The following is a 23,695-nucleotide window of genomic DNA, read 5'->3' on the forward strand; positions in this document are numbered from 1 at the left end:
CTGAAGATTGTGGCACAATACTAAAGTTTGTATACCTAAAAAGGTGCACATGAATATGTTTTTTCACAGTCATACAGGGGAAGTTCATAACAATGTGGATGCTCCTGTCTGGGATAATTTAAAAGACAAATATGGATTTACATTTTTGTAATGGATTTATGTTTTTGTAGATCAAGAAAGAGAACTACATGTGGATTTATTTAAAAATCACTGTCAATGAAATTATTATGTATAAATTGAGGTACAAATAAAACAACCATTAGTGGTTGACGATAATTACAATGAACAATAATAAACCTTGCACTTGGTCAACAATGGCAGTCAAATGGATACATCAAGATAAGTAGAAAATCTGTACACTTTCTACTTATCTTAATGTGTCCATATGTACTGCCACTGTTGAGCAAGTCACATGTTGATTGTGGTTCATCTTACCTATCATCTATCATTTGAACAATCATGTTTAGAAAATGAAACTTCAAAACAATCGCCTGTTTCAAACCCCCAGAAAAGAAATAGAGGGTTTTCAAAGCGATAGGGTCCGCAGCTGTGATGATTTTTTTGAATGATATCTTGAAGCCTTCAGCTGCCATTTTCTTTATTTCCTGTATGATTGGACAATTTCAGCCTTAGGCCATTTTCAAGTATTTTATGGATGATTTTTTGGTAACAGATCATGTCATATACGTTGTTGCTCCTATGACATCATGTCATGCTCACAAATTAGTTCGAGGTGTTTATGAGTATAACATGATGTCATAGGAGCAATGACGTATATGACATAATCTGTTACCAAAAAATCATCCACAAAATACTTGAAAATGGCCTAAGGCCGAAATTGTACAGTTGTACAGGAAATAAAGAAAATGGCAGCTGAAGGCTTCAAGAAATCAGTCAAGAAATAGAGGATATCGCACTGAAAAACAACTTTATTTCTGCTGAGAGTAGAAACTTTTTTAACTGTCAGTAACTGAGGGTTGGGAGATTTTGACAAAGTGGACATCAACAATAGACAATAATGAAGCAAGAGTTCACATTAAGAATATAGTCAAAAACATACCTGAACAAGAATCTATTTTGTTAGCTGAACCAACCATATAGCTTGTACTGAAAACTGTAATGTGTCTAAAACAGTCAACAAAGAGTAAAACATAAATAATTTATTTAATGATTTAGAAACTGTGTGTGCGAGTGAAGAGGACAATTTAAATGAAAGTGTTGCAAATACAGTAAATGATTTTGGTATAGAAACATATTGCTTACCTGCTGTAAATGATGAATCATTACTTGAACTGGCTACAGGAAATGAACTTTTTACATTAGTTAGAACCTCTCATTTACAAATGAGTTGTATGAAAAGAAGTTCCTGAATTTTTTAAAGGTTTATCAGTTTTCAAAATATATTATGATTGTGTAGTAAACTACAGGTTAATTGGTGAATGATGTATCAAAACAAATTTTGAAGTCAGTTTAGAAATAGTAGCAAGCATGTTTGTAATGTTTACAACATCTAACTCTTATACAAGATTCTGAAAAAGAAAGTTGTTACTCATTATATAGCAGAGATGCTCAGTCGCAGATAGGCACAACAAAAAGACTGTCACAAATACACAAATAAAGCTTTCAGCCAGAAAGGCCTTCGTCAAAAGTAGACGACAGACACATACACACACACACATACACGTAAACACAACTCACACACCCATGACTGCAGTCTCAGGCAATTGAAGCCACACTGCGAACAGCAGCACCAGTGCATGATGGGAATGGTGACTGAATGGGGTTAAGGAGGAGGCTGAGGCGGGGAATGGGAGGGATAGTAGGGTAGGGGTGGTGGACAGTGAAGTGCTGCTAGGGAGCACATAGGGACAAGGTGGAGAGAGGGTAGCGCAGCTACGTGCTGTCGGCAGGTTAGACGGAAGGTGGAAACTGGGGGGGAGGGGGGGACAGAGGTGCGGGGAAGGGGCGAGGGGGGTAGCAGAAAAGGAGAGAAATAAAAAGATTGTGTGCAATGGTGGAGTGAGGGCTGTGTAGTGCTGGAATGGGAATAGGGGAAAGGCTGGATGGGTGAGGACAATGACCAACGAAGGTTGAGCCCAGGAGTGTTATGGAAACATACAATATATTGCAGGGAAAGTTTCAATCTCCACAATTCAGAAAAGCTGGTGTTGGTGGGAAGGATCCACATGGCACACGCTGTGATGCAGTCATTGAAATGAAGGGTGTCATGTGTGGCAGCGTGCTCAGCAACAGGGTCATCCATTTGTTTCTTGGCCACATTTTGTCAGTGGCCATTCATGCAGACAGACAGCTTGTTGGTTGTCATGCCCGCACAGAGTGCAGCACAGTGGTTGCAGCTTAATTTGTAGATCACATGACTGGTCTCACAGGTAGCCCTGCCTTTGATGGGATAGGTGATGTTTGTGACCGGACTGGAGTAGGTGGTGGTGGGAGGATGTATTGACAGGTCTTGCATCTAATTCTATTACAGGGGTATGAGCCATGAGGTAAGGATTTGGGAGAAGGCTTTTGTAGGGTTAGATGAGTATATTGTGTAGGTTCGGTAGACAGGAGAATACCACTGTAGGAGAGGTGGGAAGGATAGTGGGCAGGACATTTCTCATTTAGGGCATGATGAGAGGTAAACGAAACCCTGGCGGAGAATGTAATTCAGTGTCTCCCATCATAGGTGGTACTGAGTTACAAGGGGAATGCTCCACTGTGGACAGACGGTGGGACTCTGGGAGGTGGTGGGAGACTGGAAAGAAAAGGCTTGGGAGATTTGTTTTTGTACAAGGTTGGGAGGATAATTATAATCTGTGAAGGTTTTAGTGAGGCCATCGGTATATTTTGGGAGGTACCGCTCATCTCTGTAGGTGCAACGACCATGGTTGTCTGTGCTGTATGGAAGGGACTTCTTGGTATGGAACGGGTGGCCGTATGTCAAAGTGGAGGTTTGATATGAATGGAGATACTGGTGTAGCCATCTTTGAGGTGGAGGTCAACAGCTAGGCAGGTGGCTTGTTGGATTGTGTGGTATCAGGTGAAGCAAATGGGGGAGACGTTGTTCAGGTTCTGGAGGAATGTGGATAGGGTGTCCTCATCCTCGATCCAGATCGCAGCGATGTCATCACTGAATCTGAACCAGGTGATGCGTTTAGGAATCTGAGTGTCTAGGAAGGATTATTCTAGATGGCCCATGTATAGGCTGGCACAGGATGGCGCCATGTGGGTGCCCATAGCTATACTCTAGATTTGTTTCTAGGTAATGCCTTCAAAGGAGAAGTAATTGTGGGTGAGGATATAGTTGGTCATGGCGACTAGGTAGGAGGTTGTCGGTTTGGAATCCATTGGGCGTTGGGAATGGTAGTGTTCAATAGTGGTAGGGCCAGGGGCATTAGGAATGATAGTGTACAGGGAGGTGGCATCAATAGTGACGAGCATGGTACCTTATGGTAAAGGGACAGGAACTGTGGACAGTCGGTTGAAGGTATTCCACTGTAGGGACCAGAAGAAGGAGAGAAGGTCTTCAACAAGTCCTGCATGATTGAATTTGGGAGTGGGGCAAAAGGTGAGGCCTTTGGAAAGGACTGGTATTTCTATGGGGGCAAGGCTTTTGGAGGATAGGTTCATGACTGTGTTTTGGATCTGTTGAGGTTCTGGGTTCTGTGTGGTGACGGGAGGGAGTTTTGGAGGGTGGGGTAACTGTAGTAAGTCTGTGAGACAGGGTTTGTCAGCTCTGAGTAGACATGGGAGAGGTTTGGAGGTTGTTGTACAGGTGGTAGACAGTGGTACTCCAAGGCAGGAGTGGGAAGTGAGTAGGGTGGAGAGCTTTTGGAGGCAGTGTTGTGCACGTTGCTCTAGTTCCTGGATAGCAAGAGTTACAATGTGTGCTATGGGTACCAGGAATTTGGGATTGCACAGCAGGAGAATTTTGTGGATGGAGAGAAGGTACTACAACGAGGTTCAGACTTGGTTGACATGGTTGTGCAGGACTGTGTTGGTGAGGGCTAAGGATTGGAGAATCTGAACAGATCGAGGTCATTGTGGAAGGAGAGGTGGCAGCCGGAAATGGGTAATTTGATGGTAAGACCTTTTCGGGGATTCCATGAGCCAAGCAACAACGCAGAAAGAGTATGTGGGGCTGGGATCTGGCTAAGTATAAGGAAACTTTTCTGTATTGACTCAGATGGAAGGAGCAAGAATCCGTGGTCATGGAAAAAATGCGAAAAATTACATAAGTAACGTAGAATTACATCTGAAAAAATTGGCAAAAAAGCACCCAAATACATGTGAAAAATCACGAGAAGGATTAAATGGATGGAATAGCTGGAAACAAGATGAAATCTGAGGGAGTCAACAATAGCGAAAGGCAAAAACTCACTGAAATTGGCCAAATCACCTCCTGTTAACTTTCCAGAATTTCTTAGATACCTAGATGTTAACCTCCACCTCAAAGATTAGATCAGAAACTCTGTCCATATCAAACATAACCACCATCAATACCTCCACTTCGACAGCTGCCACCTGTTCCATACCAAGAAATCCCCTCCATACAGCTTAGCCACCCGTGGTTGTCGCATCTACAGACATGAGCGATCCCTCTTGAAATATACTGAGGGTCTCACTAAAGCCTTCAGAGATTAATTATCCACCCAACCTTGTACAAAAACAAATCTCCCATGCCTTATCTTTCCAGTGTCCCACCACCTCCCAAAGCCCCACAGTCCAGTCTCAGAGGAGCATTCCCCTTGTAACTCAACATCGTCCAGGACTGGAGCATTCCCCTTGTAACTCAACATCGTCCAGGACTGGAGCAATTGAATTACATTCTCCGCGAGGGTTTCGATTACCTCTCATTGTGCCCTGAAATGAGAAATGTCCTGCCCACTATCCTTCCCACCCCTCCCACAGTGGTATTCTGCTGTCCACCAAAACTAAAAAATATATACTCATCCAACTCTATATAACCCCTCCTCCCAACCACTTACTTCATGGCTCATACCCCTGTAAAAGACCTAGATGCAAGACCTTTCCATACATCCTCCCACCACCACCTACTCCAGTCCGGTCACAAACATCACCTATCCCATCAAAGGCCTGTGAAACCTGCCATGTGAACTACAAGCTAGACTGCAACCACTGTGTTGCATTTTATGTGGGCACGACAACCAACAAGCTGTCTGTCCGCATAAATGGCCACGACAAACTGTGGCCAAGAAACACCTGGACCACCCTGTTGCTGAGCACGCTGCCCAACATGACATCCTTCATTTCGATGACTGCTTCACAGCCCATGCCATATGGGTCCTTCCTGCCAACACCAGCTTTTCTGAATTGCGCAGGTGGGAACTTTCCCTGAATATATCCTACATTTCTGTAACCATCCTGGCCTCAACCTTTGAGAGTCATTGTCCTCACCCATTCAGCCTCCTCCCTGTTCTCATTCCAGCACTACACAGCCCTCATTCCACCATTGCACCCAGTCTTTTTACTTCTCTCCTTTTATGCTATCCCTTCCCCCTCCCCACCACTCCCCTGCTTTCCGTATAACCTCTCGACTGCACATAGCTGCCCTACCCTCTCTCCACCTCGTCCCTGTGTGCTACCCAACAGCACTTCACTGACTGCTACCCCTACCCTACTATCCCTCCCCCTCCCTGCCCCTGCCACAGCTTCCTCCTTACCCCCACCCAGTCGCCACTCCCTTAATGCATTGGTGCTGCTGTTCACAGTATGGCTTCATTTGGCTGAGACTGCAGTCATGTGTGTGAGTTGCGTTTGCATGAGTGTGGGTGTGTATATGTATGTCATCTATTTTTGATGAAGCCCTTACTGGCTGAAATCTTTATTTGCAACAGTCTTTTTGTTGTGCTATGTACGACTCGGCATCCCCACTATATGGTGAGTACCAACTTTCCTTTTCATAATATTGTTACATTCCATCCTGGATTTTCCAGTGTTTGATACAAGATTTTGTTATTTTAACATGAAAATTGCAATGACTGGTCAGAAATCATGCAAAAATGTTTTGAAACAACACAGTAACAATGCTAATGATATAACATATTTGCATGCAGTGTTTAATTCAGTGAAAAATTGCTGAATTTTTGAGCTGACACTTGTTCAGAGGAAAAAATTGTAATTTATAAAAGTAGAGTTACACTACGTGATCAAAAGTATTCAGACACATGTCTGAAAATGACTTACAAGTTCGTGGCACCCTCCATCAGTAATGCTGGAATTCAATATGGTAAGGCCCACCCTTAGCCTTGGTGACAGCTTCCACTCTCACAGGCTTCTACATCTACATCTACATCCATACTCCGCAAGCCACCTGACGGTGTGTGGCGGAGGGTACCTTCAGTACCTCTATCGGTTCTCCCTTCTATTCCAGTCTCGTATTGTTCGTGGAAAGAAGGATTGTCGGTATGCCTCTGTGTGGGCTCTAATCTCTCTGATTTTATACTCATGGTCTCTTCGCGAGATATACGTAGGAGGGAGCAATATACTGCTTGACTCTTCGGTGAAGGTATGTTCTCGAAACTTTGACAAAAGCCCGTACCGAGCTACTGAGCGTCTCTCCTGCAGAGTCTTCCACTGGAGTTTATCTATCATCTCCGTAACGCTTTCGCGATTACTAAATGATCCTGTAACGAAGCGCGCTGCTCTCCGTTGGATCTTGTCTATGTCTTGTATCAACCCTATCTGGTACGGATCCCACACTGCTGAGCAGTATTCAAGCAGTGGGCGAACAAGCGTACTGTAACCTACTTCCTTTGTTTTCGGATTGCATTTCCTTAGGATTCTTCCAATGAATCTCAGTCTGGCATCTGCTTTACCGACAATCAACATTATATGATCATTCCATTTTAAATCACTCCTAATGCGTACTCCCAGATAATTTATGGTATTAACTGCATCCAGTTGCTGACCTGCTATTTTGTAGCTCAATGATAAAGGATCTATCTTTCTGTGTATTCGCAGCACATTACACTTGTCTACATTGAGATTCAATTGCCATTCCCTGCACCATGCGTCAATTCGCTGCAGATCCTCCTGCATTTCAGTACAATTTTCCATTGTTACAACCTCTCGATACACCACAGCATCATCTGCAAAAAGCCTCAGTGAACTTCCGATGTCATCCACCAGGTCATTTATGTATATTGTGAATAGCAACGGTCCTATGACACTCCCCTGCGGCACACCTGAAATCACTCTTACTTCAGAAGACTTCTCTCCATTGAGAATAACATGCTGCGTCCTGTTATCTAGGAACTCTTCAATCCAATCACACAATTGGTCTGATAGTCCATATGCTCTTACTTTGTTCATTAAACGACTGTGGGGAACTGTATCGAACGCCTTGCGGAAGTCAAGAAACACGGCATCTACCTGTGAACCCGTGTCTATGGCCCTCTGAGTCTCGTGGACGAATAGCGCGAGCTGGGTTTCACATGACCGTCTTTTTCGAAACCCATGCTGATTCCTACAGAGTAGATTTCTCGTCTCCAGAAAAGTCATTATACTCGAACACAATACGTGTTCCAAAATTCTACAACTGATCGACGTTAGAGATATAGGTCTACAGTTCTGCACATCTGTTCGACGTCCCTTCTTGAAAACGGGGATGACCTGTGCCCTTTTCCAATCTTTTGGAACGCTACGCTCTTCTAGAGACCTACGGTACACCGCTGCAAGAAGGGGGGCAAGTTCCTTCGCGTACTCTGTGTAAAATTGAACTGGTATCCCATCAGGTCCAGAGGCCTTTCCTCTTTTGAGCGATTTTAATTGTTTCTCTATCCCTCTGTTGTCTATTTCGATATCTACCATATTGTCATTTGTGTGACAATCTAGAGAAGGAACTACAGTGCAATCTTCCTCTGTGAAACAACTTTGGAAAAAGACATTTAGTATTTCGGCCTTTAGTCTGTCATCCTCTGTTTCAGTACCATTTTGGTCACAGAGTGTCTGGACATTTTGTTTTGCTCCACCTACCGCTTTGACATAAGACCAAAATTTCTTAGGATTTTCTGCCAAGTCATTACATAGAACTTTACTTTCGAATTCATTGAACGCCTCTCGCATAGCCCTCCTCACACTACATTTCGCTTCGCGTAATTTTTGTTTGTCTGCAAGGCTTTGGCTATGTTTATGTTTGCTGAGAAGTTCCCTTTCCTTCCGCAGCAGTTTTCTAACTCGGTTGTTGTACCATGGTGGCTCTTTTCCATCTCTTACGATCTTGCTTGGCACATACTCATCTAACGCATAATGTACGACGGTTTTGAACTTTGTCCACTGATCCTCAACACTATCTGTACTTGAGACAAAACTTTTGTGTTGAACCAACAGGTACTCTGAAATCTGCTTTTTGTCACTTTTTCTAAACAGAAAAATCTTCCTACCCTTTTTAATATTCCTATTTACGGCTGAAATCATCAATGCCGTAACCGCTTTATGATCGCTGATTCCCTGTTCTGCGTTAACTTTTTCAAATAGTTCGGGTCTGTTTGTCACCAGAAGGTCTAATATGTTATCGCCACGAGTCGGTTCTCTGTTTAACTGCTCAAGGTAGTTTTCAGATAAAACACTTAAAAAAATTTCACTGGATTCTTTGTCCCTGCCACCCGTTATGAACGTTTGTGTCTCCCAGTCTATATCCAGCAAATTAAAATCTCCACCCAGAACTATAACATGGTGGGGAAATCTACTCGAAATATTTTCCAAATTATCCTTCAGGTGCTCAGCCACAACAGCTGCTGAGCCAGGGGGCCTATAGAGACATCCAATTACCATGTCTGAGCCTGCTTTAACCGCGACCTTCACCCAAATCATTTCACATTTCGGATCTCCGTCAATTTCCTTCGATACTATTGCACTTCTTATCGCTATAAACACGCCTCCTCCTTCACTGTTCAGCCTGTCTCTGCGGTATACATTCCAATCTGAGTTTAGGATTTCATTACTGTTTACGTCTGGTTTCAGCCAACTTTCTGTCCCTAGTACTATATGGGCGTTGTGATCGTTTATTAATGAGAGCAGTTCTGGGACCTTTCTATAGACGCTCCTGCAGTTTACTATTAGCACATTAATATTGTTATTCCCTGTTGCATTTTGCCTACTCCTACCTTGCCGCGTCTCAGGAGGCGTCTTGTCGGGCCTAAGGAGGGGTTTCTCTAACCTAAAAAACCCCCATGTGCACTCCACACGTACTCCGCTACCCTTGTAGCCGCTTCCGGCGTGTAGTGCACGCCTGACCTATTCAGGGGGACCCTACATTTCTCCACCCGATAGCGGAGGTCGAGAAATTTGCACCCCAGATCTCCGCATATGTTCAGTCAGGTACTCGAAGGTTTCTTGAGGAATGGCAGCCCATTCTTCATGGAGTGCTGCACTGAGGATAGGTATCAATGTCAGTCAGTGAGGCCTGGCACGAAGTCAGTGTTCCAAAACATCCCAAAGGTGTTCTATAGGATTCAGGTCAGGACTACATGCATGCCAGTCCATTACAGGAATGTTATTGTCGTGTACCCACTCTGCCAAAGGCCGTGTGTTATGAACAGGTGCTCGGTCGCGTTGAAAGATGCAGTCACCATCCCCGAATTGCTCTTCAACAGCGGGAAGCAAGAAGCTGCTTAAAACATCAATGTAAGCCTGTGCTGTGATAGTGCCATGCAAAACAATAAGGGGTGGAAGTCCCATCCATGAAAAAACACAACCATATCATAACACCACCGTCTCCGAATTTTTCTGTTGGCACTACACACGCTGGTAGACGATGTACACCGGGTTTTCGCCATACCCACACTCTGCCATCGGATCACCACATTGTGTACCACGATTTGTCACTCCACAAAACATTTTTCCACTGTTCAGTCATCCAATGTTTATGCTCCTTACACCAAGTGAGGTATTGTTTGGCATTTACCAGCGTGATGTGTGGCTTATTAGCAGCTGCTCAACCATGAAATCCAAGTTTTCTCACCTCCCACCTAACTGTCATAGTACTTGCAATGGATCCTGATGCAGTCTGGAATTCCTGTGTGATGGTCTGGATAAACGTCTGCCGATTACACACTATGACCCTCTTCAACTGTCAGCGGTCTCTGTCAGTCAACAGACGAGGTCGGCCTGTACGCTTTTGTGCTGTACATGTCCTTTCACATTTCCACTTCACTACCACATCGGGAACAGTGGACGTAGGGATGTTTTGGAGTGTGAAAATCTCACATACAGACGTATGACACAAGTGACATCCAATCACGTGACCATGTTCGAAGTCCCTGAGTTCCACAGTGCCCCAGGCTGCTCTTTCACGAGGTCTAATGTCTATTGAGGTTGCTGATATGGAGTACCGGGCAGTAGGTGGCAGCACAATGCACCTAATACGAAAAATATAAGTTTTTCAGGGTGTCTGGATAGTTTTGATCACATAGTGTATGTCAAATTATAATCAAGTAATTTACTTTTAATGGTTCCACAAATTTAAAGAGAAGATTAACAGCAGAATACATAAGTATCACAGTTTGTGATGGTCAAGAGACCAAAGAAACCTCCAGACAAATACAGCATTGCAGCATAGCAATGCATGCAAATTATGTTCATGAGAGAAAAAATTATTTTTTTTGTCTTATTTTACTTGTAATATGAACTTTGATTTTTGATTGTGATGTGGATAACATCAGAATGTATGTTAGCTTGTGCACTACCGTCTTGGTGTTTCTGTAAGGTAAGTTTACTGCTTTTAATAAGGTTTTGAAATGACTTGTAAAGTAAGAAGAATATTTTGTCAGAGGTGAGGATTAATCGCAATGTGTTAGGGCTTGATGATGATGATGATGATGATGTCCATAATTACATTGATTTATAGGGAAATATGATGATGAGGAGGAGGAGGAAGCAGGTGGTTAGGAACTTAGTGTCATGTATGGTAGTAAATAATGTTCATGAAATCATATGGTGTGAAGTCATGATGAAGTATTTATAACTGGAAAAATGATCTGTTGCCATATTTGTTTGAGTCAATAAGAGATTCTGTAGTCTAGAAATACTTAATATTTTTCTTTCTTTAGCTATACAGTGTGATTTTCAAATAACGCATGTAGTGACCTGCAGGCAAAAGTTGTAATTATTTGAGGTATCCTGCATAAAATATGTTCATTACTGAAAAGATTATGGAAAAGCAGGATAATTAGTTGTGTTTCCACTGGCATGCTATAGTAACAAAGTTAATGATTAATGGAAGAATACAGAAATTATTAAAATTAGTATTGGAGGCAGAGAAATGCTTGTCATGAATAACAACTATTTTCAATCATTCCACATATAATATGAAATAGTTGTCACTCATTGCAACAACACAGCTTTACGAAAAATTACAGTAACTAACTTAATATAAATGTAGTAAGAAAAAAGCACATGTCCTGATCCTTGTGAAGTAGGTGATGTTGAGAGTATAATAATGATGCTGCTGGAATTTTTATCTGTAGTGAGGTAATGAAGAAGTGAATGTTGTTGTACTACTCTCCTGATGTTTCTGTGACATGAGTTTATTACTTTTAATAACATTTTGAAGTAACTTGTAAGGCCAGAAGAATATATTGTGAGAGGAGAGGATTAATAGCAATGTGTTAGGGCTTTATGATGATGATGTCAGTCATTATGCTGATGTATACGGAGATGTGATGTTGATGGAGGAAACAGTTGGTTAGGAACTCAGTGTCATGTAAGATAGTAAATTTTGTTATGAAGTCATATGGTATGAAGAGTTGTGGTATGAAGCCATGTTTTCAATGAGCCTTATTTTCGACATGAACTTTGTATTTTATTTATTATTTGATCTTCCTTCTCATTTAAAGTAGTTGCACTATACTAGAGTTAGTAGACCTAAAAAAGTGCATAAGAATATGGTTTTTCATGGTAATAGAGGGGAAGATCATAATACTAGGATGGGTACAGAGCTACAATCGTTTTTAGGGGTGTCCAATTATTATAGCAAATTTGTATAGGGCTTTGGTCACTCATGCAACTGTTGAGAAAAGGTGTAAAATTCGAGTTGAAGGAGTGCCAACAGCCTCTGAGGGACTGACAACAAGCTCAGAGTTGATTTTCCCAGACTTTGAGAAGGAGTTTGTGCTACCCTGTGATGTCTCCAGTCAGGCATTAAGGCTTGTTTTGAGTCAGGTGGTATATGGTGAGCAACATCCTGTGGCTTAGCTTTTCAACAACTAAGTAAAGTGGAAAAGAACTATTTAATGAGAGAATAAAATGCTCAGCTTAACAACTAGTCACATATTTTCACTGTTACTTGTATAGGAATAAATTCAAAGTAGTAGGACCATGCAGCTATAAAGTGGTTTTTGTAGTTGAAGGACCCTTCTAGCAGGCTCACAAGGTGGTTTCTGGGGTTGAAGGACCGCTGTATCTGGCTCACAATGTGATTGTAAAGACTGAATGAATTTGATTATGAAGTTGTGGATAAGCTGGGTAAAATGCACGGAAAAGTGGAGGGGTTGGGCACAGAAAAGCAGCAATCATGCAGGCAGTGGGACAGAGCCTTTCTGGATGGTATGCAGAGCATACCGCTGCTGTCAAATGCAATAAGCTGTACATGATGCAGCCACAGTTTAGCATGTGAGATGGTCTTTATGATAGGGCCACACTTGGTGGTACCAGCTAAGCTCAGGGATGAAGCATTAATGCAAACACAAGACAATATGCTAACTGGGCATGAAGATTAAATGGCAATGAACTGCAGAGTGCCAGAATGGTACTGATGGAAGAGAAGGAAGAAAGACAAAAACCAATATTTACAGAACTGTGTGCAATGTGCCAGGTTAGTGAAGATGAGTTGTAAGGAAATACCATTATGGAGGTTATATGGAAAGCAATAAAACCATTTGAAAACATAGGAATGGATGTCCTAGGCCATTTAACCAAACTCCAGCAGGAAACTGTTTCATATCAACAATTACTGAGCACTTTTCACAGTACGTGTAAATGGTCACCATCCCAAATCAACAAGCAGCTATGGTGACCCAGCCCATTGTTAACAATTGGTTGCTAAAGTTTGCTGCACCTAAGCTGGTAATCACAGATCAATGGGTAAATTTCATGTTGGGCTTGATGAAACAACTCTGTCACTTGTTACAGATTTAGAAATTAAGAACTGGTCCGCTGCTCCTGCAAACTAATGGTAAAATAAATCACGGCATTGTATGACAGGTAAGACGCTGAGCTACTATGTAAACTTTCACCACAATGACTGGGATACATTCCTATCATTTGTAGTGACAGTGAACAACTCTCAGGTTCACTCTGGAACTAGGCTGTCTGCTTATAGGGTGGCATATAGGAAAAAGATCCCCTCACTGTTTCAAGCGATCAGACCAAGGACTGCCTGTGCAGGAAGTGCCGTACAAGTTGAACACCAAGGAAATGGGATGTGATTTTGAAGATTTTTGTATTGTGTTGTTGTGTAATTACAGATTAGGACAACATTACCTTGTGAATGGTGTGATTTTCGAAAACAGGAAGGTGTAATGGAGAGGGTGTATGGAATATATTTTGGTGTGCTGTGTTTGTTATAATTTTGTCTACCATGTATCATTAATGTTGGTGTGAGGAGTGTGTTGAGGTACAGCAGACCTTCAAAAAGGTGGGAGGGGGAGTAATTATGGCTCCCTGTTCTCAGGTTGCTATACACCAGGGATGCGGACGAAGTGGATCCTAGTCTGGCAGTGCTTCAACTCTTCACCAAGGGTGGAGTAGCAGCACTGCTAAGTCAGCATCTGAACAGCAGAGTGCTGTTTAACAGGCAAGACGGTGTGCTTCTCACCAGCCACCAATGGATGTTGAGGCTAGTTTTCAATGCACAGGAGATAAGAAATGAGGCAAGGCAATTGAAGGATGTGTTTGTAGGATTGTGGCACAAAGCAGAGAAGAAAGGTGTTTTCAAAGTATTATGGGGGAGAGTATGAAATGTAGTACAAATCGTACAAGCAACTATGAACAGATGCTGCACACACCTTGCAGTGACACATGAGAGGTTGGTTGGATGCTGGGGAAGGGACACTGAAAAAGCTGTTCAAAACTGCAAATGAAAATGACTCCAGAGAGATAAATGGCATCATGGAAAGAGTAAAGGAAATGGCAAATGGGACCAAGGCAGAGGCGGAAAGGCATAACCGCACAGTTGACAAGTATGCAGCAGGAGGTGCGGAACAATAAAAGTGCATTACAGAAACTGGCAACTGAGGTGATAGGATACGTGAAGTCTTCAGTTGACACAGTGAATCAGGTTATAAGAATTATGCAGACTAGACTGGACGTGTTGGCCATGGGGGTAACAATCGTGAGACTGCTAAAATGTTTGGCTAATGGTATCAGGGATGCGCAAAATGGCATTGGTAAGAGAGAAGGAAGCCATTCATCAATGACATCTTAGTTCAGCCTTGCTAGCAGCAGATTAGTAACTGGTTCAGTTGCAGAAAGTGCAGAAGTTGACATATAAGCTGGAATTTGCTGCAGAGCAGCACGAGTAACATTTACTCCTGTACTATCATGTAGCAACAGTAGAGGAGAGGTGTCATGTTTGTATGACTTAAGAGTAAGGTGACAAAAGGAGTTATAAGTTCTGTTGTAAAAATTTTCATGATTAACAGTCTATCTGTTGAGAGTGAGAATGGAAGTCTAATAATTATAAAGGAAGACTTGAGATGATTGTGCAGTATATATAAATGAGTAGCTGAGTGTTAAACCTACAGAATAAACTCATAGTCTCTGAAACGTCTGGTTCAAGCCACCTAGCACATAAGAGGAAAACTTATAATTATTGTAGATTGTTGCCCTTGTATATTGAGTTCTGTTGCAGACCAGTCTTGGATAGAGACTCAGGACCAGGTCTTCCAAAGAGTTGAGGTAATTTAACGCCAATACTATTTTTTGGTCATTACTGCAGACTCTCACAGTTCAGCCCCAGCAGTGGAAGGCAGCCAGTGGACACCAATATGCCTCCACACCAGTAGCAGCATCAGGGCTTTTTAGACAGCACATGCTGGACTAGGCTAAGTACTGAAATATTGTAACCTCAGCAATACAACAGAGCTCTTGCAGGTCAAGGCAAGCTGTTTCCACACTCCCATCCCACGGATTTGTTGTACTGGGCATGACTGGAAACAGCATGTTGTCACAACTACTGAACCACGAATGAGTATAAATAACTATTACTTTGAGCACAGGCATCAGTACTCCAGCAGCACCTACGGAGACGGTAAGGCCACGCCAAACAACTGGGTGATGTGGGACAGTATGTAGCTGCTACAAGTTTGGGCTTCCATTACTGCACCTCCTGTTGGATCCAAGTCCTCCTTGGAGTTGTACTTCTCCACTGGTGGGCAGCTTCCTGGCCTACTCTAGCAGCAACTAGACTCCTATCCTGGAAGGCAGCAGAATGGACCTAGGCAGTACAGCTGCCCACCCAGGTACCTAGGCACCACATGCTGTCACTTGCTGGAGCAACTTCCATCACCAGAGGCTGGCAAGCAACTTGCAACTTGCAAGCAACTTGCAAATCTTCAGCAGGGCTTGTTCCAAGTGTGAACAGCCTTGTCAAACTAATGGGGCCGCATGCTGTTGGATATTCTGGAGTCAGAATTCCTGGGTGTCAACGTCACGGCACAGTGGCCATCAGTATGTCACAACCACATGCCTTCCTCACTACATGCTGCATGGTAGCTTGGCCACCACCTCCACCAAGATGCTAGTAAAATGTTTTCAATTTTGTTGCTGACTGTCTCAGCTACCAACAGCCTGTTTCCATGACTTTGCCACACTGCTGTTACCCATCCCAACACCGTAGTAATGAAACACCCCAGGATCACTACAAAATGTAGGAAAGTTAAAATGTAACATTTATCTCCATTCCTATTTTCTTATTTGTTATTAGGCCTATCTACTGCTGTATCTCTATTTGATACTGTACAGGGAGCTCCATAATGATGTCCTCAACTATTTGCTGGATGTATTCCAATCTCTGTCTTCCTCTTCAGTTTTTGCTTTCTACAGCTCCTCCTATACCATGGAAGTCACTCATTGATGGTTTACATGATGCCAAGTCATCCTGTCCCTTCTGCTTGTCAGTGTTTTCAACATATCCCTTTCCTCTCCCATTCTGCACAGAATCTCCTCACTCCTTACTTTATCAGTCCGCCTAATTTTCAACATTCATCTGCAGCAGCATATCTCAAATGCTCTGATTCTGTTCTGTTGCAGTTTTCCTACAGTCCATGTTTCTCTGCCATACAATACTGTGCTCCAATTGTACATTCTCAGAAATTTCTTCCTCAAATTTCGGCCTATATTTGATACTAGTAGACTTCCCTTGGCCAGGAATGATTTTGCCAGTGCTAGTCTGCTTTTGATGTCCTCCTTGCTCCGTCCATCACTGGTTATTTTGTTGCCTAGGTAGCAGAATTCCTTAAATTCATCTACTTCGTGAACATCAATCCTGATGCTAAGTTTCTGCTGTTCTCATTTCTGCTACTTCTCATTATTTTCATCTTTCTTTGATTTAATCTCAATTCAAATTCTGTAGTCATTAAACTGTTCATTCCATTCAGCAGATTGTGTAATTCTTCTTTTCTTTCATTAAGGATAGCAATGTCATCAGCAAATCTTTTCATTGATATCCTTTCACCTTGAACTTTAATTCCACTCCTGAACGTTTCTTTTATTTCCACCATTGCTTCTTTGATGTACAGATTGAACAGTTGAGGTGGAAGACTACATCCTCGTCTCACACCCTTTTTAATCCCATTGTTAGTTGTCCACTTTTATTATTCCCTCTTGGCTCTTGTACACATTGTATATTACCTGTCTCTCCCTATAGCTTACCCCTGTTTTTTTCAAAATTTAAAGATCTTGCACCATTTTACATCATCGAACACTTTTTCAGGTCAACAAATACTATAAACACATCTTGATTTCTCTTTAGTCTTGCTTCCATTATCAACTGCAACATCAGAATTGTTTCTCTGGTGCCTTCACCTTTCATCTAACACATAATCAATTTTCTTTTCCATTTTTCCTAGTTAATCTTGTAAGCAACTTGGATGCGTGAGCTGTTAAGTTGATTGTGCGATATTTCTTGAACTTGTTGGCTCTTGCAGTCTTTGGAATTGTGTGGATGATATTTTTCCAAAAGTCAGATGATACGTCACCAAACATTCTACACACCAATTTGAACAGTCATTTTGTTGGCACTTCCCCCAATGATTTTAGAAATTCTGAAGGAATGTTATCTCTCGCTTCTGCCTTATTTGATCTAAGGTCCTCCAAAGCTCTCTTAAATTCTATTCTAATACTGGATCCCGTATCTCTTCTATATCGACTCCTGTTTCTTCCTCTATCACATCAGACAAATCTTCCCCTCCGCAGAGGCCTTCAAATGTACTCTTTCCACCTATCTGCTCTCTCCTCTGCATTTAACAGTAGAATTCCTACTGCACTCTAAATGCTACTACCCTTGCTTTTAATGTCACCAAAGATTGTTTTGACTTTCTTATATGAGTCAGTCCTTCCAACAATCATTTCTTTTTCAGTTTCTTCACATTTTTCAGGCAGCCACTTCATCTTAGCTTCCCTGCACTTACTATTTATTTCCTTCCTCAGCAAGTTTTATTTCTGTATTCCTAAATTTCCCTGAACTTGTTTGTACTTTTTTTCTTTCATTGATCAACTGAAGTATTTCTTCTGTTACCCATGGCTTCTTTGCTGTTACCTTCTTTGAACCTAAGTTTTTTGTTCCAACTCCTGTGATTTCCCTTTTTGGAGATGTACATTCCTCTTCAACTGAACTGCCTACTGGGCCATTCTTTATTGCTCTATCTACAGCTTTAGAGAACTTCAAGAGTATCTCGTCATTCCTTAGTACTTCCGTATCCCACTTCTTTGCATACTGATTCTTCCTGACTAATCTCTTAAACTTCAGCCTACTCTTCATCACTACTTCACTGTGATCTGAGTCTATATCTGCTCCAGGGCAGGCTGGTTTTAGTACTCATTTAAAAGAGTTCAATGTGTGCACAATCTGTATCATGCTGGATACCTAAACAATATTCTAGTTCCTTCCCTGTCCAACCTAACTTGTGCATTTGCTGCTCTGATGTGGGTTCCCAGTTCCTACTGGTCCTGCAGTGTGGTCAAGTAGACAGCATCCTAAACAAAGCCCCAAAGAAAAAAGTCTAATGGAGTTATGTCTGGAGACCTTAAGGGCCAGAAAATCAGTCCTTCACTGTTAATCTAGTGACCTGTAAATGTGTTGTCCAAAGCCCTCCTAATGAGTCAGGTCCAGTGAGGAGGGTCACCATCCTGCTTCAGTGTGATGTCAGGATGCAGTGTTTCAATCTGTGGAAATGCAATCTCTTCCAACATGTCCAGATAAATAGTTGAGCTTACTGATGCCCTTGCAAAGAAAAACAGTTCCACTACGTGATCTTCAAACAGACAAAACCACACATTTACCTCTGAACTGCCATGCACAATTTCCATGCTAAAGCAGGGGTTCTCAGAGCACCTGAACTTCACATTGTGTCAGTTTACCTTACATGTGAAAGCTTTGTCCATGAACATCACCTTTTCAATATAGTCTGCATCCTTGTTGATGTGACTCAGAATCTCTATTGCAAAAACAAGTACTTTGCACTTTGGCCTGTTATCAGGCTCAAGTGTATGCAGCAGCTGCACCTGGTAGGCATGAAGCTTCAGTTTCTTGTATACCAGCCTTGGCACTATGGTTCGTGTAGCTGCAACTTGTCAACATGCTTGACGAATTGATTTGGTTGGGCTCCGGATAAAACTCTGTTTCACCCATTCCAGATCTGAATCACTCATGTTCAGATGCCCACAACTTACCCCTTTCATGATACTTTCAGATTCCTTGAACCTCATGTTCCCTTGTCTGATGGTCGGACATGATGGGGGTTTGCTCCTCTGACCTGCCAAGAAGTTCCACTGGATCTGGTTGTCAGATATGGTTGCTATCAATCATTCTACATACTGTTGTGTCTGCCGGGGGAGGGGTGGGGGTGAGGGGGGACGTGGAGGCATGTTCATCAGTAACTAACCTGCAAAAACCAAAAACTTTAGGTGTGTATGAACATTTACACCGCAAACCACATGTTTCTGACTATCCCCGTTTCTGAAATATGGGTGATCAAAGTTGTGAAGATTATTTTGGAACATCCTGTATTTATAACCCTATGCTCACCTGAGCAGAAGTCCTTTTTTTCCTTCCACACTTCACTAATTCCCACCACATCTAACTCCAGCCTATCCATTTTCGATTTTGAATTCTCTAACCTGCCTACCCAGCTAAGGGATCTAACATTCCACATTATGTGCCATAGAATGTCAGTTTTGTTTTTCTTGAAGATCACGTCCTCCTGAGTAGTCCCCAGCTAGAAAACCAAATGAGGAACTATTTTATCTCTGGAATATTTTACCCATGAGGTCCTTATCGTCATTAACCCACACAGCTTCCTACCAGCATGACGAGGCCATGTTGGTTGAAGTTATAAAGCCATATCAATTGTCCAGACTGCTTCCCCTGCTACTACTAGAAAAGCCTCTGTCCTTCAGGTTTAGTCAGATATCCCTCGATTGTGGTCGCACCTACAGTACAGCTATCTGTATCACTGAGGCATGCAAGCCACTCCATCTCAGCAAGGTCCATTATTCCTGGAGAGATCAGGGGTTAGTAGCAACGAAATCACTGCACTACTCTCTGCACAAGTACTATTTTAAATATATGGGACACATTTCTGAGAGAGGAGTGGATTGTCATGCAAGCAATAAATATGATTCCATCCTACGGATGGCCTTTTGTGTAGCACACTTGAGGAATGCTAAATCTGAAATAACATGGAGCTATACAAACAACAACATTGCCTTGGCATCACAGCTGAGAAAACAAAATTTTCATGAGGTGTAGCCAAGATGCAAAGAAATTCTGCTACATCACTAATATGGTCACTTAGAAAAAGTAACCCTGACACTATTCCACAAAGTACAAGGTGGATCATCACAAGCAAATTGCCAGATGACATAGTGCTCTTAGTGGAACAGTTTCACGATAATGATGACTTGGACAGAAATCCAATGTTTCAGGCAATGGTATATCAGCACACACACTAAAGTGATCAGACAGTGAAAATATCTCATTGAAGCGCAACTAACAAGGCAGAATTGATAGAGAATGGGTGGAGAGTAATACATGAAGCCGCTGCTAAAAATATCTGTCAATATTTACACAAACAAATGAACTCAATTCATGTAAAATCAAACAACTGATACTCCTGGTTGGAATTTAAACAATACAAGAAAAAGATACATTGTTACTAACTGTAAAGACAATACAGTGAGTTGCAGACAGGTGCAACATAAAGACACTTATACAATAGCTTACGGCCAAAGCATAAAAGTCTGATCTGAGAGATGGTAGTCAAGTGTGTGCAAGAGTGTGCTTGCTTGTTTGAATGAGTGTATGTGTTTTTCATTTCCTGATGAAGGCTTTGGCTGAAAGCTAATGTGTAAGCATCTTTTCATTGTGCCTTTCTGCAATTCAACTTGTCCTCTTTACAGGAGTGTCAATTTATCTTCTCAATTCATATAAAGCACTTTACTCTTGGGAGAAAAGCCCACATGTTTATGTCACCACACAATACAAACCAGCTGAATGACAAATACAACATATTTTTACAAAGCTTCATTTTTTCTTTGACACTTGTTGTCCACCAAGAAATTTCAAGTAGAAGCACAGTATCAATAAGCAATCAGTTGGGATAACTAAAGCCATCAGAACATCATGCTGGAGGAAATGGGACCAGTACTGTAATGAGGACAGTTACAACCCAGTTACAGAATTTCTCTACAGACAATACTGCAAAGGCCTGATGAATGTCATCAGTTACGCTAAAACAGTGTACACCATGAGAATTGAAATCTCTCAGAACAAAAAATCATACAATGTGGTCAGTTGTTACAGAAGTATCAGTGCAGAATGTGGATGATGAACGAACCACATCTCTTGTGTGGGAGAATGATCCTATTAGTGACTTACAGAGTTGTGCAAAATATTTAATAACCATTTCCTGTCAATAGTTGGCAAATTAAGTCAGTTTTCTTGACCAAGCAAATGTGTACAAGATTTCGAAATATATGGATTTTTCAGCTGAATTAACATTGTCATTTTCTTTAGATGATATTGTACATACTTTCCTAGCTGTTTTTGTCAGGTGTTGAGAGCAGGTTTTGTTGCTCACTGCTTCAAATAGCACATGATGAATACAAGTAAGGAAGTTGTTGAAAAACCCAGCACAGAAAAAGACAATATCAACATGGTTGGAAACCCACAAACCCGGAAATCATCAGTTTCACTGAGAAACTGTAAAAGACCACAAGCATGTGGCACTTTTAAAAGCTGATATTCTAAGCAAATTATGTCACATGCAGCTACAGAAAACAAATTATGAGGAAACTGAGACAATTACTAAATCACTGAAGAGTAAATACTCAACTAAGTACACTGAAGTGTCAAGTAGACTTTTCAAAGATCGTGCAGCATCCAGAATGAAATTTTCACTCTGCAGCAGAGTGTGTGCTGATGAAGACTGAGACTCAAACTTGAGTTCGAATCTCAGCCCAGCACATAGTTTTAATCTGCCAGGAAGTTCCATATCAGTGCCCCATATCATAGTTCGCTACTAAAATCATTCCCGTAACGAGTTTTCCGGTGTGGCTAGTTTTGAGACAGATTACAAAACTTGTTACTAAAATTACTTAATAAAAAGAAATAAAAAGTTTATATAAACAAATGCATGACAAATTCCCTGTTACCAGTGTTTTCAAATATCTTTGGTAATGCAATGTATAAATAGTACTACAAGAAAAAATTCAATTTACTCTTTTGTGTATGAGACACTTGCAAGATCAAATAATGAGGTGAGGACAGGAGCTTTGCTTTAGAGAAAGCATTTTATGTGTGCATAAGCTGCAACAGACTGTAACTGCTGAATCTTGAAAGGTTAATGAAGTATCTGTGTTAGCAAAAGAGAAATGCAGAAAACACAAGTACAATAACAATTTACTGGACTCACCAAAACAAAACAATATTATAATCCCCAAAACAACAACAGACTTGATCCCTGTGGACCGTCACCAGTATCAAAAAACAAATAATAATAGAAAATACCTGCCCCTTCACGAGGGGAGATCACAATAAAACAATTCTACAATGTCAAGATGTTTGTCAACTATACCAAGTCCATCTGCAAGGGATTGGCCAGCTAGAAGAGGTGTCTGGCCGTGGCTGCCAGGGTGGCAGCTCTGTATACTTCAAAGCGGTGCATCAAACTGACCTTTGCTGGCAGTGCGCTGCCCTATAAAGCCGTTTGGCAGATGTATCTGCCAGAACCATTTTCGATCATATGCCTGGTGTATCAAATCAGTTCCTGGGCTAGCTGCGACCTCTGGTGAAGCTGTTCTGCACACTCCGCGAAAAGGTAGTGGTCCTTGGTGGCCGTTGGTGGAGACCTGGTGTCGTGTTGTGGTCGCCAGTAAATATTTGTCTTGACAACACGACGTAGGCTTTCCTGGTAAATATACAGCCTATGATGCAGGCATCCTGTGTTGGTTGGACGTGAAGTGAGATACCGATGCAGTAGGTGCTACAATGTATGAACTGGCCCCCTCCCTGCCCCCCTGGGGTGAGTGGTAGGCTCATCTCAACATCAAGGCCCGGGTCCATATGCGACAGGAGACCAGAGGTGATCGCATGTGCAGGATCCACCTCCATGGGAATAGGGACCTCTGCCAGAGGGTCTGCCTGGGGTGTGACCGGCAGCAATGGTGGAGGCGGCGGTCGGGTGGGGAGAGGAGCACCACCATCCCCGAAGGCCGACAGCCATAAAGACGGCAGAGGAGCCAAGTGTGGACCACAACAGGGGCGAAGCTGGTTGGTGTGCTTCAAGCACACCATGCTGTCGACGGGGGTGACTGTTGCCATAGCACAGCCAACGAGCAACAAGATTCTGGCGGGGAACCACTGGGGATAATTCCAGGTGAAAACATTGCCCAGACCAGATCCTGCAGAGAAAAATGGGGCTGTGCCGAATGCGGAGCAGCTGGGTGGGGAGAAGACGGAAACAGGAGAGAAAAGGGGTACCGATGAGGGCAGCCATGAAGTTTTTCAAATGGGGATGACCCATCCTGAACAGTGGACCAGTAGGAGGAAAGAAAGATGGTAAGGGTGTCGTCCAGGGAGTGTTGGGGGTGCAATTTCGACATCTGGACTTTGAATGTACAGACAGACCGTTCAGCTAATCCGTTAGATTAAGGACGAAAGGGAGCAGTATGAATCAACTGGATGCCCAGGATGGTGCAGAAGGAGGTAAATTCAGCAGATGTAGATTGAGGGCAGTTGTTGGTCACCAATGTCTCCAGAAGGCCCTCAATGGAAAAGATGCAGCAAAGAATTTGGATGGTATGGGTAGATGTCATGGAGGACCTGTGGGAGACATAAGGAAACCCACTGCCTGTGTCCACAACGATAAGCCAGGAGGAGCCGAGGAACAGGCCCGCAAACTCCAAGTGCAAAAAGCGTTGAGGGGGCGCCAACTGGTGCCGTTGACTAGAG

At 42.4% G+C, this 23,695-nt stretch overlaps 1 protein-coding gene across 1 annotated transcript in view; it reads right to left on the reverse strand.

The window, feature by feature from the left end:
• Positions 1-23,695, reverse strand: part of LOC126188396 (centrosomal protein of 78 kDa-like) — a 191,041-nt gene that overhangs the window by 135,673 nt on the left and 31,673 nt on the right. Inside the window, exon 3 of the mRNA XM_049929997.1 lies at positions 18,604-18,680. Within this exon, the coding sequence (XP_049785954.1) occupies positions 18,604-18,680 (77 nt within the window). The remainder of the gene's footprint in view (positions 1-18,603; positions 18,681-23,695) is intronic.

The sequence above is a fragment of the Schistocerca cancellata genome, chromosome 5 (assembly GCF_023864275.1).
Source record: "Schistocerca cancellata isolate TAMUIC-IGC-003103 chromosome 5, iqSchCanc2.1, whole genome shotgun sequence".
Lineage (NCBI taxonomy): Eukaryota > Metazoa > Arthropoda > Insecta > Orthoptera > Acrididae > Schistocerca > Schistocerca cancellata.